This window comes from Vicia villosa, linkage group LG7, assembly GCF_029867415.1.
Source record: "Vicia villosa cultivar HV-30 ecotype Madison, WI linkage group LG7, Vvil1.0, whole genome shotgun sequence".
In the NCBI taxonomy this organism is placed as follows: domain Eukaryota; kingdom Viridiplantae; phylum Streptophyta; class Magnoliopsida; order Fabales; family Fabaceae; genus Vicia; species Vicia villosa.
Window position 1 is genome coordinate 101,031,468 of NC_081186.1, and position 19,475 is coordinate 101,050,942.

Here is a 19,475-nt window from a genome sequence, read left to right on the forward strand (position 1 = left end):
ACCCATGATATTTCCTGCGAAATTTCCTTTGTTTTTCTCATCTTCAACCTGCGATTTAGAATACCTGCAGAACAAGATCCAAACAAATGCAAACGCCCCCAGACCTACTAATTGACACCTTACGAACTCAATGGAACCGTTGTTTTGGTCTGAAAATGCTTGGAGGCATGAGAACGAAGAAGCACCTTCGTTTTGCCCTAGCCATGGTGGAATTTGTTCCATACGTTAAAGCTCCAAAACAACGACTTCAATACCTTCTAAATGATCTTAGGGACTCATAGATATGAATAAATCACATTAAAACGTAAAGGATTTCAAGATATAAGGATCATAACATATGCATGAATATGTTAGTCATGAAGATAGATTTTACGTGCATTCAATTAGGCTTCATGGTTAAGACTTACCTTGTGATGCCTCTGGAGACTAATGGAAAAACAATTTGACTTTGATAATAGCTGGATCCTTGGATACAAATTTTTCACCTCTCTTTGAAAATTTGGCAACTTACAACCCTAGTTTTTTTACCAATTTTTCTTCCCCTTCAGATTGGTGAGTGTTCTCCTTATATAGAGGAATGGAATTAGGTCAAAATATTTTTGAGAGAATCACATAAAATCATGTGTTTTTATGGTGAGAAATTTGATTGAAATTTGATTGAAAATTTGCTATTTTTGTATCAATTTCAACCCAATCTTTTCCAAACCTCTTGTCATGAAATTTGCATCATATTTGGCCCTCTTGATTGCTTAGAATTTATTAAAAATCAAATCTTTCATTAAAACTAATTTTCCATATTTTATAATGATTTATTTGTATTTAAATGAATTAAAATTCAAGTAAACAAAATAAATATTATAAAAATAAATTTATTAGTTTAAGGATGTTCATAAATCCTATGGACATGTTTGGGACCTATGTTTTAGGCCCATTAGTCCAAAAACACAAAATTATGCAATTAGGGTTTTGTAATTTTTCTGAAAATCGACCAACTTCTGGGTCTCGTATCTCCTTCAATTTTTATCATATGACCATGTTCAAGAACTTTTTGGAAATCCCAAGATGTCTTCTATAATCCACTTTGGAACATATTTTTCATTTGGAGATTTTATCTTGATGATATGGCTCCTGACAAAAAAACAACTTTTTGCGATCTTCTAGAAGGACCTGTAATGTATGGGCTCATATCTCTTATGCGGAAGCATTTCTTGACCTGGCCCAACATCAAAGTTGTAGAGAATCAAATTTCCTTGAGAATGAGCTTTTGTTGGGGAATTTCTGATGAAGTATGAGAGAGATATAATCAGTCAAAGTTGGGTTGACCTTTCTCCTAAAACCCTAATTTAGAAACTTGGACTTTTGTTGATCTTAGAGCTTTCCTTGATGAATAATGATCAACCCTTGATCAAATGATGAATGTAACTTAAAAATGTTTATGTTGACCAAAAATCAGAAATTTTAATTGTACTTTGACCATAGTTGACTTTTAGGTCAAACTAGTCGACTATTAACTATCTGAGTTGTTGACTGAGCAATCCTATGAATCAGAGCTTGAAAAATGGCATGAGGACCCTTTGAAGCATATGAGAGGCCATGGTATCCATTTGAGGTCTCAGAACTTGATTTGATCTCGAGAGAAACAAAACCCTAGTTGTGGGTTGATTGCTTAGAAGATAAGTAAGTGTGCCCAATTCTTGCATATGCTTGATTAACTGAAGATCATATGAGTCAAGATATATTGAAATATTATGGGAAAATTTTGGGGTATGACAGTCATCTTCTCAAAACGCCTATAAATAGAAGTTCTGATGAGAAGCTGAATACACAACTCTTCCGCAAAAATACAGAAACGATGTCAATTTCAAAAGCTCTCAGACTTCATCTTCAACCTCACTTCACTTGTAATATCTTAGTGATATTTAAGCTTAGAACTTAAGAGAAATATCACAGTTGTGATTATATCTTTCTAAGAAGCATTTCAATACTCTTGTAAACACTTATTTTACATTGATTTGTAAAAGATTCCTAGAGTGATCAAGTTGTGATCAGTAGACTCTAGAAGACTTAGAAGTTTATAAGTAGTGTATTCCTAGAGTGATCAAGTTGTGATCAGAATACTATAGAAGACTTAGAGGGTATCTAAGTGGAAAACCATTGTAATCAAGATTGATTAGTGGATTAAATCCTCAGTTAAGGTAAATCACTCTAAGGGGGTGGACTGGAGTAATTTCGTTAACAACGAACCAGGATAAAAATAATTATGTTAATTGTTTTTGTCTTAAGATTTTTTAAAGTCACACTTATTCAAACCCCCCCTTTCTAAGTGTTTTTCTATCCTTCAGTTGACACATTGACTAAGCTGCTTGATGATGATGAAATTCTAGATGTTCAACCATTGAATGTTGACACAACACCTGTGAAAAGAACTGTCAGTACTTTTGTTGGTAAAGCTCCAAAGGTGGGCAAGAAACCTTCCAAAGACAAGGGTTCATCTTCATCCAGGCCAACATGTTCAGAACCTGTGAGTTTTAATTTGTCATTACAATCTTTTTTCAAATGTCTGTTTCATCTAGCTTAACTGTAATTGTTGATTATCCATAGGTCAACAAACCAAAACAGAAGCCTAAGCACAAGAAGAGTGTTGATATGGGTGTTCAAAAACAGCGGAGTGACAAACTTAGGACCCTTATGACAAAGAATATTGGTGGCCCTGGAAAGAAGTCTGATGACCCTTTGGTCATTAATGAAGATGAAGCAACCTCAGATCAGGCTAATGGTGGGAAGCAGTCAGAAGATTGGGAGGCCATTTGCAAAAGGATGACTCAGTAGGATGACATATTTATGGTGTTTGAAAATTGGGATGTTAGTTTGTAATGTTAGTGAGGCTAGTCCTCTAACTATTTTGATGTTATTAGGATGACATGTTTGTAATGTTAGTGAGGCTAGTCCTCTAACTATTCTGATGTTATTGCAATCTATTTTGTGTTTTATGAACATATGTAACAAACCTAATGGTATGTCAATGGTATTTTGCAGTCTTATCATACTGTGTGCAAATTTTGGACCAAATTATAGCTCATTAGTAAGTCACTTTTATGACCAAATTTTGGAGTCAAATTATATGTCTTTTGAATGACAAATTACATGTCACTTTCAAGATAAAGTTATATGTCAATTGAATGACAAAATAGAGACAATTATAGGTCAATTGAATGAGACAAAACAGATTATATCCAACAAAACATATTATATTCAACTCAGATTATAGGTCAATTGAATGAGACAAATTATATACAACTTATCCAACTCAGATTTATATCAACAACATTAATACATATTAACATAAAAACATCACAAAACACCAACAGATTATAGAACTGATACGACAATTATCCAACTCAGATTATAGAACACTGCTACAACAATTGTCAAACTCATATTTCATAACAACAACATTACATCCGAAGTGAACATTCCAAACACTGATTCAACAATTACATTTCCATAAAAAATACATATTGACCATTACAGAAACAACAATACACCAAGACTTCATCTTTCCATACATAGCATCTGACTTTATCTTCGACTTCAATTTCTTGTTCTTCTTCTGTGAAATTTCATACAATTCTCTCATAGTTTCAAGAGAAATTGAGACCTCCTTGATCTTGCTCTCAATATTTATCCTTTCATCATCTGACCTTTCTTGAACATCGGTTCGTTGAACAATATCATCATCCCATATAAATAAGTTACAAGTTTCATCATCTTGCCAAAATGGACATCTCCAAAACAGGCGCCCTTTGTTAGGTCCTTTCTTACAGTAATATGAAGTCATCCGAGCATCACACGCACACCTTCTACTTGGACGGGTACTCACACTTGCGGATTGATACGATGTTGGCTTAGTTCTCCTTGATGAAGATGACATCGTAAGATTGCGGGAGACGAATTCAATTGAATAGGAACAAGAAAAGGGGAAGAAGGAAGACTACTTCAATTGAAGAGGAACAAAGAAAAGCGAACAAGAACTTGAAGCTGAGACTGTGAAGATGACGATGGAAGATGAAAAAGAAACGCGCAACCTGTAACAAGAGGTGGAATGAAATTAGGGTTAAAAATTTTTCACGATCCCTTTTGTCTTTTACACAATTATCCTACGTATCTCTTCAATTAACACAACTCTAAATAAACTCACACAACTGGCATGACACGTCACCCTCCGTTAGTGAAATCTAACGGGGGACTAATAATGAGACGGAAAATATTACAGGGACCAAAGTTCGAAGAAAATTTTTGTAGGGACTAAAAGTGAAAGTTGAGATATTTATAGGGACTTCATGCATATTTAACCCTAATAAAAAATGATGTACAATATGCATTTACTAAAAAGTCCTTTTCCGTTAGGGCTAAGATAGTATATAGCGAGTTTCATTTCTAGTCATCTACTAGTGCTCTGTGAGTGAGATTCATATTCAGACAGAGACGAGAAACTATAGGGAATGTGATTGATCAATCAACGAAACGAAGAAGAAAAAATGGAGGTCGAGTTAGAGCCTCGCGTGAAGCTTCTTCAATTCGAGGTAAAAGCCATGTCCAGAGAATCTCCTTCTCAGAAGGCTCTCAACGTTCTTGACTCAGACCTCCGTTCTCACTGGTCCACCGCCATCAATACCAAGGAATGGATTCTACTCGAACTCAATGTTCGTTCATTCCTTCCTCTCTCTTTCATTTTCGTTCTCATTTTTTTGAATTTGTTTAGGTTTTTGAGTGTTCATGCTGAAATTTTAGTAATCGATTTTAATTTTGTAAAATCAAGTTTATTGAGTTTCTGGAACTGTAATTTTAGGGCATTTTGCTAGTGTTGCTAGTGTTGATAAAGTCTATAATTAATATTTTGATTTTGTGTTTTGGTTGAAACTTAGGTATATTCAATCTGATAAGAACTTAAGAAGTCTGATCATTGTCTTTTATTTCGGGTTTCTGTATACTTGTCACATAGACTCTGTTGTTTTAGTGACTCGTGATATTGTCAAATTGATGCATGTTTTTTGAAATTATTTCTTCGAAGACAGGTCATTTATAATTTTTAGCAGTATTAAGTTATGCTTACTAAATAAAGATTAGCAAATAATTGATTGTGAAAAATAATTACACTTGATGTGCATGCCATTTTCTTATCTTCACTATGTTAAGTAATTTCTCATGTTTTTAATAAAGCTGCATTATTAATGTCAATATATGCTCCAGCAAATTTTTTTTTTTGTTGCAAATGATTCTATTGATTATTTTTCTCTCTTTTATTATATATGACATGTTTATGCTTTTAATTATGCCTTTTCCAAGCTGGATAATATCGCGGTACATGCTTTACTGGTTCTTATTTGCTTTCTAGCCAAAGACATTTCAAAAAGTTCGCCCACGTTGTGAAGCGCCCAGACGCGACATGACCTACCCTACAAATTACACTCCATGTCAATATGTGAGAATATCTTGTTTGCGAGGAAATCCCGTTCCTATTTCCTTTGTTCAGGTATACCATTATTTCTTTTCCATTTTTACTCTTCATCATTTGTTATTGTTCTGAAGTAAAATTCTATAGTAACTGTAATGTTATAATATGTTAAATAAGATAGTAAGTAATGTTAGAATATGTTAAATAAGATAATACGACACTGATGATTTTTAAAGCATCAAGCTTCTTGATCTGATAGTTCTCTTTATCTTCCAACACTGATGATTTTTAGTTCTCTTTATCTATTCCAAGTATTCTTTATCCTCCATTTTTTAGTTTTCTCTCTCTATTTCTGATACAATTTCTTTTATATAAAAACAGTGTTCCAAGTGTTGTCATCTGTCATTTCTAAGGCTGTTGACAGTTGACTACTTCAAAGCATCCAGGACAACTTCAAAGCATCCAGGCAATATCAGTGACTCTGAAGTTTACAAAAGTAGTCAACTGTCACGAGCCCTAACTGTTTCCTCTAACTTTGAGGTAAGCTTCTACAACCTTTTATTTTCTCTAATATATCATTGTATGTGTTTCCTCATAGCCTTTTAATGTTAGTTGTTCACATTGAAAAGCAAAATGCATTTACAGTATGTATTAATCTTGCTATTTTGATTTCTGAATCCCATCAATGTTTTTTGTACTTCTATTCATGTTGATCAAATTGAGGTTCATATTGTAATTTGGGGAAACTATTTTCGATATCGTGAATCAAATCCCTTTTATTTTCTCTAATATATCATTGTATGTGTTTCCTCATAGCCTTTTAATGTTAGTTGTTCACATTGAAAAGCAAAATGCATTTACAGTACGTATTAATCTTGCTATTTTGATTTCTGAATCCCATCAATGTTTTTTGTACTTCTATTCATGTTGATCAAATTGAGGTTCATATTGTAATTTGGGGAAACTATTTTCGATATCGTGAATCAAATCCCTTTTATTTTCTCTAATATATCATTGTATGTGTTTCCTCATAGCCTTTTAATGTTAGTTGTTCACATTGAAAAGCAAAATGCATTTACAGTATGTATTAATCTTGCTATTTTGATTTCTGAATCCCATCAATGTTTTTTGTACTTCTATTCATGTTGATCAAATTGAGGTTCATATTGTAATTTGGGGAAACTATTTTCGATATCGTGAATCAAATCTTATGAATTGTAAGATACATGCTAAACAAGTGACCTAGCTAAATTATAAGCTGATATATATGAACCTCAGTAATTCAAGATCCAAGTTCATAAATCAAGTGACAAAGGAAAAGTGGTTGGCTATACAAAGTTGACAAAAAGTGGCTGACTACCCTCAGTTTAGATAGAGATTAATATAATGGATCAATATTCATCATGTTGAATCAAGATTCAAGATTTGTTTCAAGTCCCAAATAAGTACACACCAGGGACTCATATCTGTTGGGATCAGTTTTCTACAAAATCAAGATACCACTCATGTATCATAATAACCGTGTTTCTATCTGCTTTCTAATACTTGACTTTTTCTGTATGTATTGTTAAGCGTTTGTCTTTCTGCCTGTATAGCTCACCTCCTCCCTTATTTTTTTAAACACCGCCAAGGAGATCACGAAGTGCATTATCTTTCAATTACAAAGATTGTGATCTGTCTTTTTGCATCTGACGAATATGCTTAATCTATCCTTATGTGTTGTATGCTTCCTTTATTCTAGGCATCTAGAATCATTCAGAAAGTCATTGATCCTGAGCAAAATGTGCCATCCCCTCAAAATGTACTTACTGACCCTTTGGAGGAAAAATCAAAGTTGGAACTTACTAGTCCTTGCACTTTAGTTGATTACTCGAACCTGTTTGGCGAGGAGTTCAGAATGACAGATGAGCATTGGGATTGCAGCTATCTTAACGTATTGGATATCGGGGCCGTGGAAAAAGGGATCTTACATGTTCTTTATTTTTGTGCAGCTCAGGTTCGTACCAAATTAAATGCTATATAATTACGGTGTTTCAATTTTAATGTTAATTTTGCAGCCTTTTAGTGAGACAAGGCTTGAATGTTGTTCTTGCTGTATTAGTCATGTAAATTCCAATAGATTTTGGATCTCTAGTTTTGTAAGGAAGTTTTGGGGGGCAATGAAAAGAAGAATACAAACAACAAGATATTGGTTAATTATTATTATTTTTTAAAAATTATAGAATTCATTTTTGAAATATTATTGTTGAAATAATTGATTTTGCAATTACCAATATTAAAGAAATTGATTTCTGTTTGGGATGGTTAAATAAAATCACTTTTGAAGTATAATTAGGCATGTTTTAAATATTTGGAACTTTTCACACCTAGATTAATTCTGCTCAACAGAAAATCTAAAACATTTTCAATGTTAAAATAACTACTCATCCCATAATTAAATCTTACCAAAAGTTCTGATAATGTCGGATAAAATTCATGATTTGTTTCAAGCCCTGTATAGCTCACCTCACTTTTTTTTTTAAACACAGCCAACGAGATCACAAGGTGCATCATCTTTCATTTTGTCTGGATATCCGACTATGGTCTTGCAGGTTTGTACCAAACTATGTTATGCAACTTAAATAACTTTAAATAATTTTAATGTCATTGTTAGCAACCTTAAATAACTTTGATTAACATTTTGCTTTTTGCAGCCTGTCCCTTGCAGCAAGGAGGCCAAGACTATTTCAGACTTTGGGGCGGCGCTGCCTAAAGTACAAGCTCTTACGGTCACAGGTTAATTTAGTCAGAAGTGCATCATTATGAAATACAAATATTTTTTGAACTTGAGTTTTCCATACTATTTCCTCAAGTAAAATGTAGTGTTTGCAACTCACTCTTATTTTCCAAAATATGTTCCAAACATAATTTTCAAATGGGGTTGGCATTAATAAAAAAATTCTAACTCTACCACTAAATAATTAGTGTTTTCTCTTCTTTCAAGTGATGATAGTTTAAAGAGATTATTTTGCTCAAACAGAGGGATCTAAAAATGAAATAATGATTAGGTATCTTGAATGAAAATAGTAGTTATTAATGCTAGATGTTGGCTTCTATTTACATTAATATGGTGTCATATCAAAATCATATTAAACATTTGTATTTTGGATTTTTTTACAAAAGATGCTATCTCAGGTGCTGTGCTGAGGCGGCCAAAATATACCTCAAAGTTATTTGCTTCTAGAAGACCAAAATCCTCAAGCCAAACTAAAACGGTTGAACAAATTATGCATCGTTATTTGGTTGATAAGTGGACAGATTATCTACCCACTCCCTATCATCAAGGGAATGAAGGTTCTTGCACAATTTATGCATGCTGTGCAGCTTTCGAGACAATGTTCAGAATTCAAACTGGCACCGTGATTACAACTTCCAAAAAAGACTTGGTAAATCATCTCTTTAAAACTGAGATTGATAAAACATATGGTGTTACCCTTGAAAGTTGCTTGGATGTTATGAAAACCAAGGGTGTGATTGAATATGGAGAAAGACCTCCCAAAGGAAAACATTATCAAAAATTTCGGAGAGGGTCAAAAGCAACAATTTACAAAGATACTATTGCAAAAATAAGAAATTTTTACGAAGTATACGGCATTAACAATGTGGAACAACTACTGGACACTAAAGGTCCAGTCATCGCAGCCTTTTACGGGCTCACGGACATCGAATACTTATCCAAGGTACTTTCATACTCTGTCTTGAATGTTTATTTAACTAAAACTCACATGCTTATCTATGCTTATTTAAGGCACTTTCATACTCTGCTTGAATGTTTATTTAACTAAAACTCACATGGTATTTTCTTGATTGTTAGAATGATTATTTAACTAAAACTCAAATTGTACTTTCTTGATAGCTCGAATGTTTATTTAATTAAAACTCATAAGCTATTGTTTTGAAGGGAGGAGTATACAAACCGAAGGGAGAAGGAGGACATACAATACTAATTGTTGGTTATGGACGGAAAAGAATAAATGGAGCATCGATAAAATATTGGCGTATACTAAATTCCTGGGGGAATACTTGGGCTAACAACGGATTCGGTTTAATTGCTCAACAACATGATAATGGGGAAGACACAATGGACCAGTATTGGTTTATAAAATCAGTAGAATTGGTTAATTAAGATGTGTTTCATCAAATTGAGTTAGTATACCTTTAAACTCTTTGAACACTTCTAAATGAAGTCTTTTTAGCTATAGGCCTGGTCACTTTCTGCTTTTGGACTTCTTTTTGATATTATAACAAATCAGGATCAGTAATCCTGGCTGCCGCATGTTTGAAACGGTTGAATATCAACCATTTACAATGATTTATCCTCATTTACAACTTTTTCTCCGCTCTAGTAACACCATCAGTTCTTCTTCCATAAAAAGAACAATGTCCAGCCCTGCCATAATATAACTCATTCATCAGGTGCTCAAACTATTTTCCCTAACTATTACTATTTTCAAAACAAATCAGAAAAAACTTCTAATCTCTTACGTAACTAATTTTCAAACATATTTCAACTAATAAACTTTTAATTAATCAATAACTAATCTCAGCTGACAACCTAATAATTCAGTTACAAAAGTCCTAACTCATAACAGCATTTTACTAACAAAATCAGAACTATTAACTAACCCATGTCAGTTTTTAAACTAACAAAACATTCAGTAACAAACTTCCTACAACATGTAACTAACTTTCAGTTTTATAACTAACCAATAACAGTTTTTATAACTAAACACAAAAATCCGAAACTAACAGAATTGGAGATTAGTAATTAACCTTCTCAGAAGGCCCCTTAGCAATTATACGAAAAATTTCTCATTTTGTTTCACAGATTACTTTTGTTTTTAGATCTAATATTTTAGAAAAGTAAAAAATAAAAATTTAAGTGAATTTGTTAAAAATAAAATGCAGATCTTGATAACCAAGTTTCAAGAGATGATGAGTAAATAATGATTCAAGTGAATTTGTTAAAAATAAAATCCAGATAATCAAGTTTCAGAGTACTGTCAAAAAAATTAAAGTGAATTTGTTAACTACTGTAAAAAAATTAAAGTGAATTTCTTAAAAATAAAATTCAGATCTAGATAAACAAGTTTCACAGAGATGAATTGTAAATAATGATTCAAGTGAATTTGTTAAAAATAAAATTCAGATCTATATTACAAAATTCAGATCTATATTACAAAATTCAGATCCATATTACAAAATTCAGATCCAGATAACCAAACATTAAAAATTAAAAATCATCAAAATGAATCAGCCAGATTACTTACAAACTTACGATTCATACCGATCTAGACTTCAACATCCCTCCTCAAACGATACAAGGTGTGACTTGCAAAATCCAGAAAATATTTTAGCATCGGAAACTTTAACACGCTCGGAAACCGCACATCAAACAGAAAACGCAAGACCAAAATACCTTCTTCAACCTTTGCAAAATGAGAGGCCTATGAACGGATCCGATGCATGGAATAGATAAAGAAAAAGGGTTTGAGAAAAAATGGAGAGAGAAATTTTTCCTAGAGAAGGACGTTTGAGGAATACTGAGAGAGAGAGAAAGACTTTGAGGATCTTATGGGTTACAAGTCTTTAACTTCTAACGTTACACTTCACACAAATCAAGTACATAGGCCCCACTCATTCTGATGCTTCACTTCCTCACGTGATACCACAGCTGTCTCCAACGTCTCTTATCCAACTCACACGGCTGTCCTCCAACACCCTAGCCGCGGCGGTCCCTTAGCATGCCACGTGTCCCACGCGTTTTCCTTCAAACCCTAATCCCTCCCTTATTTTACCCGGCCCAATTCCACAATTATCCAACCAAAGCCTCATTCAAATAGTTTCTCCTAGTGTGAACTTTAGACAATTTCTTTATAAATTTTCATGAAAAACACATTTAGAAATCTTAAAATATCATATATATATATATATATATATATATATATATATATATATATATATATATATATATATATATATATATATATATATATATATATATATTTTCATATATATAATTACTAAAATTATAACTAATACACAACAAATAAATACATTAATAATAATTCAACAAAAATTTAAAATAAAAGAGATCAAGTAATAGAAAAATTATTTACTATTTTATTCATATTTTAATATAAAATTTAAATTACATATATTTTCAAAATAATAAATAAAAATCATAAATATACAATTATTTTAATAATAATTATGATAAAAAATCATTTACTTACTTAAAAAAATTACAAGAGATTTTGTCTATTTTATTTAATGAATAAATTATATATATAATTTTATATAATTCAAAGTTTACTTATAAAATATAATAAGAATATTTTTCATTTATATAAGTTAAGTAAAAGTATTTTTAACTTCAAAATTATTTTAGAAATTTTTTTATAAAATAAATTTTTTTAACTATTTTTTTTTTAAATTAGTTTATGAAATGATTTTTTTATGTATCATAAAAAATAATAAATAAATAGTAAATACTTTATTATTATTATTATTATTGTTATTATTATTATTATTAAATATATAAATAAGGTGTTGATTTAAATATTTATTAGACTATTATTATTATTATATCTTGATTATGATGATATATATTTAATAATATTTTTTAATTAATACAATTAATTATACTATTGATTGTATTGATTCACCTTGATTTTAATTTTTTTAATAAGTATTGAGTTCTTTCGGATATTCATATCCGAAAAATTCCAAGACCAAAATTTAAAATATTTCGTATATGCATCTACGAAGACACCTCTTTTCCTGAAAAATGTGACTTCGGATATGAATTTCCGAAGTCACATTTTTTTTAAAAAAAAGTGTTTTCGAATATGCACAACCGAAATAACCTTTTTTTTTTTCAAAAAAAAATGTCTTCGGAGAAATATAAGAGTGTTTTTGGAATTTCGTCGTGGGTTCCTAAGAAGCCATGAAGGTTTATAAAGAAATTGTCGAACCTTGTGGACAAGGTTTTTAACAGACCCATGAGTATTGATAAGAAGTTGGTCAGAGTCAGTAGATAAGAGAAAATATCAGTTCTCCTTAAGGACTTTTATTACTAAAGAGATGTTGTTAGTAATTTTAATTGTAATTTTCTCTTTTATTATTTCGGCTCAAAACCTTTTAGCCCACTTAGTAGGCTTAACCCTAGATATTTATAATGTATTTCTGGATTGAAGAAGTTCTAAAACCATTTTTCATTGTTTTTCAATCATCCCATTCAATCATCAGCAATTAAAAGAATTTCCCCCCTCTAATTAATCGACGGTTATGAATTTGAAATCATGTTTTTCAATCTTCCCTTCCAATTCATTCATCTGCAATTTCGAGAATTTGCCCCTCCAATTCAGCGGAAAATCATGGTTTCACAAAAGGTATCATTCTATTGATTTCATATTCAAAACAGATTCCATCCCATTAACTATTCAACCTTCCTAATAATCGTGCCTCTAATATTTAAAACCCTTCATAATTTTAACTTTCATCTCATTTTCGTCACACAAAATCCTCGAACATCAAACTTTTATCTTCTGCCCATTCCCACTGTTATTATAGGACCAGACAAGTGGACAAACTTTTGGGGTTTTCCACTATTATCTACTTCTAAAACCATTTCCACTGTTTTCGGTCATCCCCTCCAATTCATTAGCGGTTTCGAGAATCTTCCTTTCCAATTCATCGTTTTGGGGTTTTCCACGGTTATCTACTTCTAAAACCGTTTCCACTGTTTTTCAATCATCCCATCCAATTCATCAGCGGTTTCGAGAATTTGCCCCTCCAATTCATCGGCGGTTATGAACTTGAAATCATGTTTTTCAATCTTCCCCTCTAATGCATCAACGGTTTCGAGAATCTGCTCCTCCAATTTATCGGCGATTATGAATTTGAAATCATGGTTTCACAAAGGTATCATTCTATTGATTCCATATTCAAAATAGTTTCTACCCCATTAACTATTCAACCGTCCAAATAATCGTGTCTTTAATATTTATAACCCTGCATAATTTCTAATTTCATCTCATCTTCGTCGCACAAAATCCTCGAACATCGAACTTTTATCTTATGCCCATTCCCACTATTATTACATGGCGAGACCCGTGGAAAAAATATGCAACATTAATAGTAGCAAAGAATTATGGAATGTGGCTTACAGAGTGCTTCGTAAATGGAAGGTTGTGTTTAAAACAAAGAGCATTTATAGATGATCTTTGTAGACAAAGCAGTAATTTTTTTCCTTCAATGCATTTGGTCGTCATTAAAATTTTTGTGCATATGTGCATCACAAGGTGGCGATATACATGTTTAGGTATGTGATTATAAGTGTGGAACACATTATGACGGTGTTCTGAATAGATGACAAATGATAAACATCTGTTGTGATATAAGGTTTTGTGTTTATTTCCTTTTTCTAATTTTTACTACTCTATTTGATTGTCACATGTCAATGTTTTGGATACCTTAAGTAGGCTTAACCATGTTACTGACTCCGAAGTAGCAAATATTGTAGAACCAACAAATGACAGTAATGACCAATGAAATTTATTGAGCTCGTTGTATTCTTGCTTGCTCAGTGAGTTTTCATTCTTCAATGTGTATACGAATTGGATTCATTAATTGTTGAATTGAGAGTTAATAAAATGCAAAAGGTTTTTTGAAAATTTCAAGAGCTTAGTATTACCCTCACACATTGAGAAACTCTATAATAGTTTTATGGGATGTTAATAGTATTTGACTATTTGTAAGGGATGTTGATAGTATTTAACTCTTTTCCAGTCAATGATTGGACATGTCTTGCTGGTGATGGTGGTTTGGAAGCTATAGCAACTATCAAAGCAATAACTCTAGGCTGGGTGCATCCAACCATTAACCAATATGTATTGTTTAAGTCTAAAAACTCATCTTATTAATCAATCTTCGGATAAACAATTGACTATCACACAATCTTAATGAATAATAAATTTGATCTTTATTTTTCATTTGTGTACAGAATTTGGAACAGGATGTTACAATTGATATTATCCCTAATTTAGTAGTTTTCAAATAATGGCTCCATAATTTGCAGACGAACTTAAATAGAAGAAGAGACTTTATCGGAAGCCGTAAGAGGATCTCTGTGACAAGTTCTTCCGGTAAGAGAGGCGGTGGAATGAGTTGTTTCGGTGGAATCCAGAGAATAATGGCAGTGGAAATTGTGTCATTTTGACGCTGATGGAGATGCATAATGAAAGGGTGACAATGTGTTTATTAGGGTTTCTAATCCTAATCAATGGGTATAGAGAATCAATATTTGTTTCTTTTCCTTCTGAATGGTTAGCAAGATGATGCTCGATTATGTTTTAATATATTATATAAAGGTTTAATATTTTAATTTCTTATGAAAATCCAATCATGGCATAATCATCTTTATAGAATGAAGTGTACAAAGTTGTTTGAAAGAAAATTTGATTATAGGCACTAGATAAAATTTAATAAAATTTGATTGACTTTAATATTAGGATGACGGTGCCCGTCTTTTAAAGAGCTAACAACATTTAAACAAAAAATAAAATGAAGAAGTTACATAATAGGCTATATGTTATTTCTAAATTTATACTTTGGTCTTATTTATAAACAAATATTTTCTTTTTATGTTTATTGAATAATGAATGTATCTAATCTATTATGTAGACCAGATACATTCATTACTCAATAAATCTAAAAAAGAAATTTTTGCTTATAAATAAGGCCGGAGCGAATATATTTACAGTTGGATTAATTCAACAAATGAGATAAAGTAAGCTGCACAAAAATTAGCTAACAAGATACTTATTCTTATTTAAACTCCTTCATTTAAAGGGTTCTCTAACTTTGACCAATAGTTCCTACAAATGTGCATATTAACCAATTCAGAAGCAGAAAATCATTCTTTCATACTAATGTGCATATCAACCAATTCAGAAGCAAAAAATCATTCTTTCCTGCTAATATGCATCGTTCCACTCTCACCCTCCCCTAGTGGCGAAGCCAGAAAAATAGTATAGCATGGGCAAAATAAAACAGACTTTTGATTTTGTCAATAAAAATATAGTTTAAAATAAAAGAGATGAAACGTAATCTTACAATAACATTTTATATAAAATCACGAGACGGATTTTCTTTCTGAGACTTCTTTCTAATAAACATTCGAATAATATCAATATCATCAAGTGACTTAAGTATATCCCGCTCGGTGCAAGGTTTTAAAAGTGACTTAAATATATCTCGCTCGGTGTAAGGTTTTAATGAGACGTATTCTTTATGAATATCCAAGGATAGTGTTACAAATGGCATGATTATGGATGTCGATCAATTAGAAATTTTCATATTAATTTTCTATTTATTGCATATATCCTATAAATAGTACTCTTATTATACTTGAAATCTACTCTGATAATGAGAATTATACAATATTATTTTTGTTTTCCATTTCTCTCATTGTTTGACTTCATAACTCCAAGAAAATTTAAACTTCAAGTCTACTTTCATATTACTATTATAAATAAACAAACAATTGTATAAATAAACAATTTTTTTTTTGCATAAAATAAAAAAATAATTGAAGGAAAGAGAGATGGATAAAATATTAAAAAAAAGGGCTTGTAAATATAATTGTCTATATAAAAATTAGGAATTAATAATAATAAATAAAAATAGGAATTTTTTTTTTGAATATCCATTTTTTTTAAAAAAATTTCAGAAATAACCATATTTTCAAAATATTTCCCCAAATGTCCATTTTTTGCTAAAAAATACACGTTGTCGCCAGGGGGGTGGCGACAACACTGGGCTTTAAGAGCAGTCGCCAGTGGGCCTGGCGCCCATGTGTATTTTTTAGGTGTTGTCGCCACCCCCCCTGGCGACAACACCCCCCCTTTATTTTTTTTTCTTTTTTTTTTGTAATTATTTTTTCTTTAACATAATGTATTCTAAATTTTTTTTATGTTATATTTTGCAAATATTATTTCAACATGGATTTTTTAAATAATTATTTTTTTCAATATTAATGTAATTTTTAATATTAATGTAATTTTTTTCAATATTAATGTAATTTTCAATATTAATGTAATTTTTTTCATTATTTCCTCTTAATTTTTTTTCATTATTTCCTCTTAATTTTTTTTTCAATATTAATGTAATTTTCAATATTTTTCAATCTTATTTTCATTATTTCCACTTAATTTTTTTCATTATTTCCTCTTAATTTTATTCATTGTTTCCTCTTAATTATTTTTTTCAATATTAATGTAATTTTTTTCATTATTTCCTCTTAATTTTTTTTCATTATTAATGTAATTATTTTTCAATATTAATGTAAACTGGTGACGAGGCGGCTATTTGGACAGCAAAATCACCCATCATACGGTTCACCACTGTGGAGATGCACCCGAGTGACCGTGTGAAGCTCCAATTCGGCATGCATCAAGGTATCCCTGACCCACCTGAGCCTGACTGTTTGGGACGTTGGCATCTTGCGAAGGTTAGCGAACAGTGGTACGTACAAAATTACAAGTCCTTTGCCATAGAGCAGCGTAAAATATGGGCTCGTCGATCAAAAACGGTTCTAGAATTTCCTGTGGCGCCGGGAGAAATGAAGCCAACTGTTGAGTATGTAAACTGGTACAGGACCGTCACAAATCCTGAAATGATTGTGTCTGCCCCTTTCTATTTAGCTGACCCGCGAGCACAACCTCCATATTTTGGAGGACAACAACAACCACCACCAAATTACCACCAACAACAACAACAACCACCGCCACCAAATTACCAACAACAACAACAACCACCACCAAATTACCAACAACAACATTACCCACAACAACACCAACAACAACAACAACAAAGTTACCACCAACAACCAATGCAACCACAAACACCTTTTTACCAACAACATTCCCAACAACTCCACCCGTTTTTTTCATCCCAAACTCAACCACAAAATCAAGAATTCCATGCAGGGAGCTCTTCTAGATCACATTTCCAGGAATTCCATGCGGGGGGCTCTTCAAGATCACCACCAATGACCCCCGACATGGGCATAGAAGAAGAATACCCGCAATACACCACATTCGACCAACACACATCACAGTACCCCAGCCAACAATTTGACTTCAACACACCGCCACAACCATTGTATTTTAACCAAACCGGATCCACCACCAACTTCCAAAACTTCCAGGCCGCACCCACTAGGAGAAATTTTAACCCGCCTAGACACAGCTTCGACAGCGCCGCGGGCACCCGCCTATCCTATGGAGGGAATTCTATAGGTCAAGATGTTGAAGACCCAGGTTTCATTCAGGGACCGTCGACTATGGCACAAGACGAACCAAATAGAGGGGGGCGTCGTCGCGGAAATAGAGGGGCATTACCAACTCGTGACCCGTCTACACGACCCATTCGGCAACCTCAATGTGGATCGTACCATGGTCCACGTGGCGCGCAATAAGATTTTTATTTGTATCTTCAATGTATTTTGTAATGTTTTTAATTATAATGTATTTGTATCGTTAATGTTTTTTGAAATGTCTTTAATTTTAATGTATTTCTATCGTCAATGTATCGTTATTGTATCTTAATATATAATTATTTTAACGAATGTCCAACTTATATTTTAATGTATTTAATATTTTTTAAAATAATATTATTTTTTTAAAAAAATATTCAATCTTAAAATTTATTTTATAATATAAATATAACATTGTTTTACTAACCAACTTCACGACTATATTAACCACAAAAATATAAGTTATTAATTAATTATTTTACTTATAATTCATTAACTACTTCCACTACTTCATTGACCAATAAAATATATATTATTAACCATGTTCAGACACTAAATTATAAATAAGTTAATTAACATTTATATTCCAAAAATAATTTTAACAAGATAGATAAAAAAACAATATAAAAAAATTATTGAAAAATTGTTGTTAAAAAAAAAAACTAAAAAAATAGCTAACAAAAAATTATTAAAAAATTGTAGTTATTAAAAAAAAAATACTGAAAAAAATTAAGAGAAATTAATGTTAAAGAAAAAAAATTACAAAAAAAAAAAAGAAAAAAAATAAGGGGGGGTGTTGTCGCCAGGGGGGGTGGCGACAACACCTAAAAACTGCACATGGGCGCCAGTGGGCCTGGCGAATGCTCTTAAAGCCCAGTGTTGTCGCCACCCCCCCCTGGCGACAACGTGTATTTTTAAGCAAAAAATGGACATTTGGGGAATATTTTTGAAAAGTTGGTTATTTCTGAAATTTTTTTTAAAAAAATGGTTATTCAAAAAAAAAATTCTAAAAATAGCTTGAAATTTTTGATTAATTTTATTGTAGTTGATAATAATTATAGCATAGTTAATATGGCATCATCACTTGTACCAAAAATAGATGTACTCTGTAATCAAAAAAAAAAAAATAGATGTACCCACGTTCTGCCTATCTCTCCTAGAAACACAAGTAAGAGTGTGTTTGGTTGTAAAGAGAAATAGAGAAGAGAGAAATAAATAAGAGAGAGTATGAGAAGAGAGAAATATATGAGAAATAGAGAAGATTTGAAGTATTGTTTGATATAAGAGAAAGATTAGAGAAATAGAGAAGAGAGAAATTGGAAGATTTTATGATTTGACGAAAACAGCCTTTTCAAAAATTTATTCTTTATAATAAAAAAATAAAAATCAAATATTAAAAAATGTTTGTTAGTATAATTTTATTTATTAATTATATTATTACTTTATGGAGTTGTTGTAATATTTTATTTTTAATTAATTAATTAATTAATTAATATTTTGATTATGTTAAAGTGGTGGTTTAGTATATTTTTTGTTAAAATTAAAGATTGTTTTCAATGGTTTCACTATCACATTATTAGTTTTTTAGTGCATCTTAGTCTCAATTTATCATTACCACTCACAGTACAAAACATAAGGATAAAGGGTATAAATGGTAAG

At 31.5% G+C, this 19,475-nt stretch overlaps 1 protein-coding gene and 1 long non-coding RNA gene across 2 annotated transcripts; one reads left to right on the forward strand and one right to left on the reverse strand.

Moving 5' to 3' along the window:
- The first annotated feature begins 4,422 nt into the window (after positions 1–4,422).
- LOC131616188 (uncharacterized) lies at positions 4,423–7,785 on the forward strand. The gene is made up of 4 exons (XM_058887455.1): positions 4,423–4,703; positions 5,396–5,533; positions 5,837–5,995; positions 7,197–7,785. The coding sequence occupies exons 1-4, from the start codon at positions 4,539–4,541 to the stop codon at positions 7,476–7,478; spliced, it is 744 nt and encodes a 247-aa protein (XP_058743438.1). The 5' UTR covers positions 4,423–4,538; the 3' UTR covers positions 7,479–7,785.
- Positions 7,786–8,507: 722 nt separating this feature from the next.
- On the reverse strand, positions 8,508–11,143 carry LOC131616189 (uncharacterized). The gene is made up of 2 exons (XR_009288027.1): positions 10,765–11,143; positions 8,508–9,884 (listed from the first exon to the last, which is right to left on the reverse strand). It is a non-coding gene; the product is annotated as an uncharacterized LOC131616189 (long non-coding RNA).
- Positions 11,144–19,475: the final 8,332 nt, after the last annotated feature.

Excerpts from the sequence above, each read along its gene's own strand:
- LOC131616188 (XM_058887455.1), top strand. The coding sequence starts at position 4,539 with ATGGAGGTCGAGTTAGAGCCTCGCGTGAAGCTTCTTCAATTCGAGGTA. Across the intron at positions 4,704-5,395 it reads GGATTCTACTCGAACTCAAT|CCAAAGACATTTCAAAAAGT; the intron begins GTTCGTTCATTC and ends TTTGCTTTCTAG. Across the intron at positions 5,534-5,836 it reads TTCCTATTTCCTTTGTTCAG|TGTTCCAAGTGTTGTCATCT; the intron begins GTATACCATTAT and ends ATATAAAAACAG.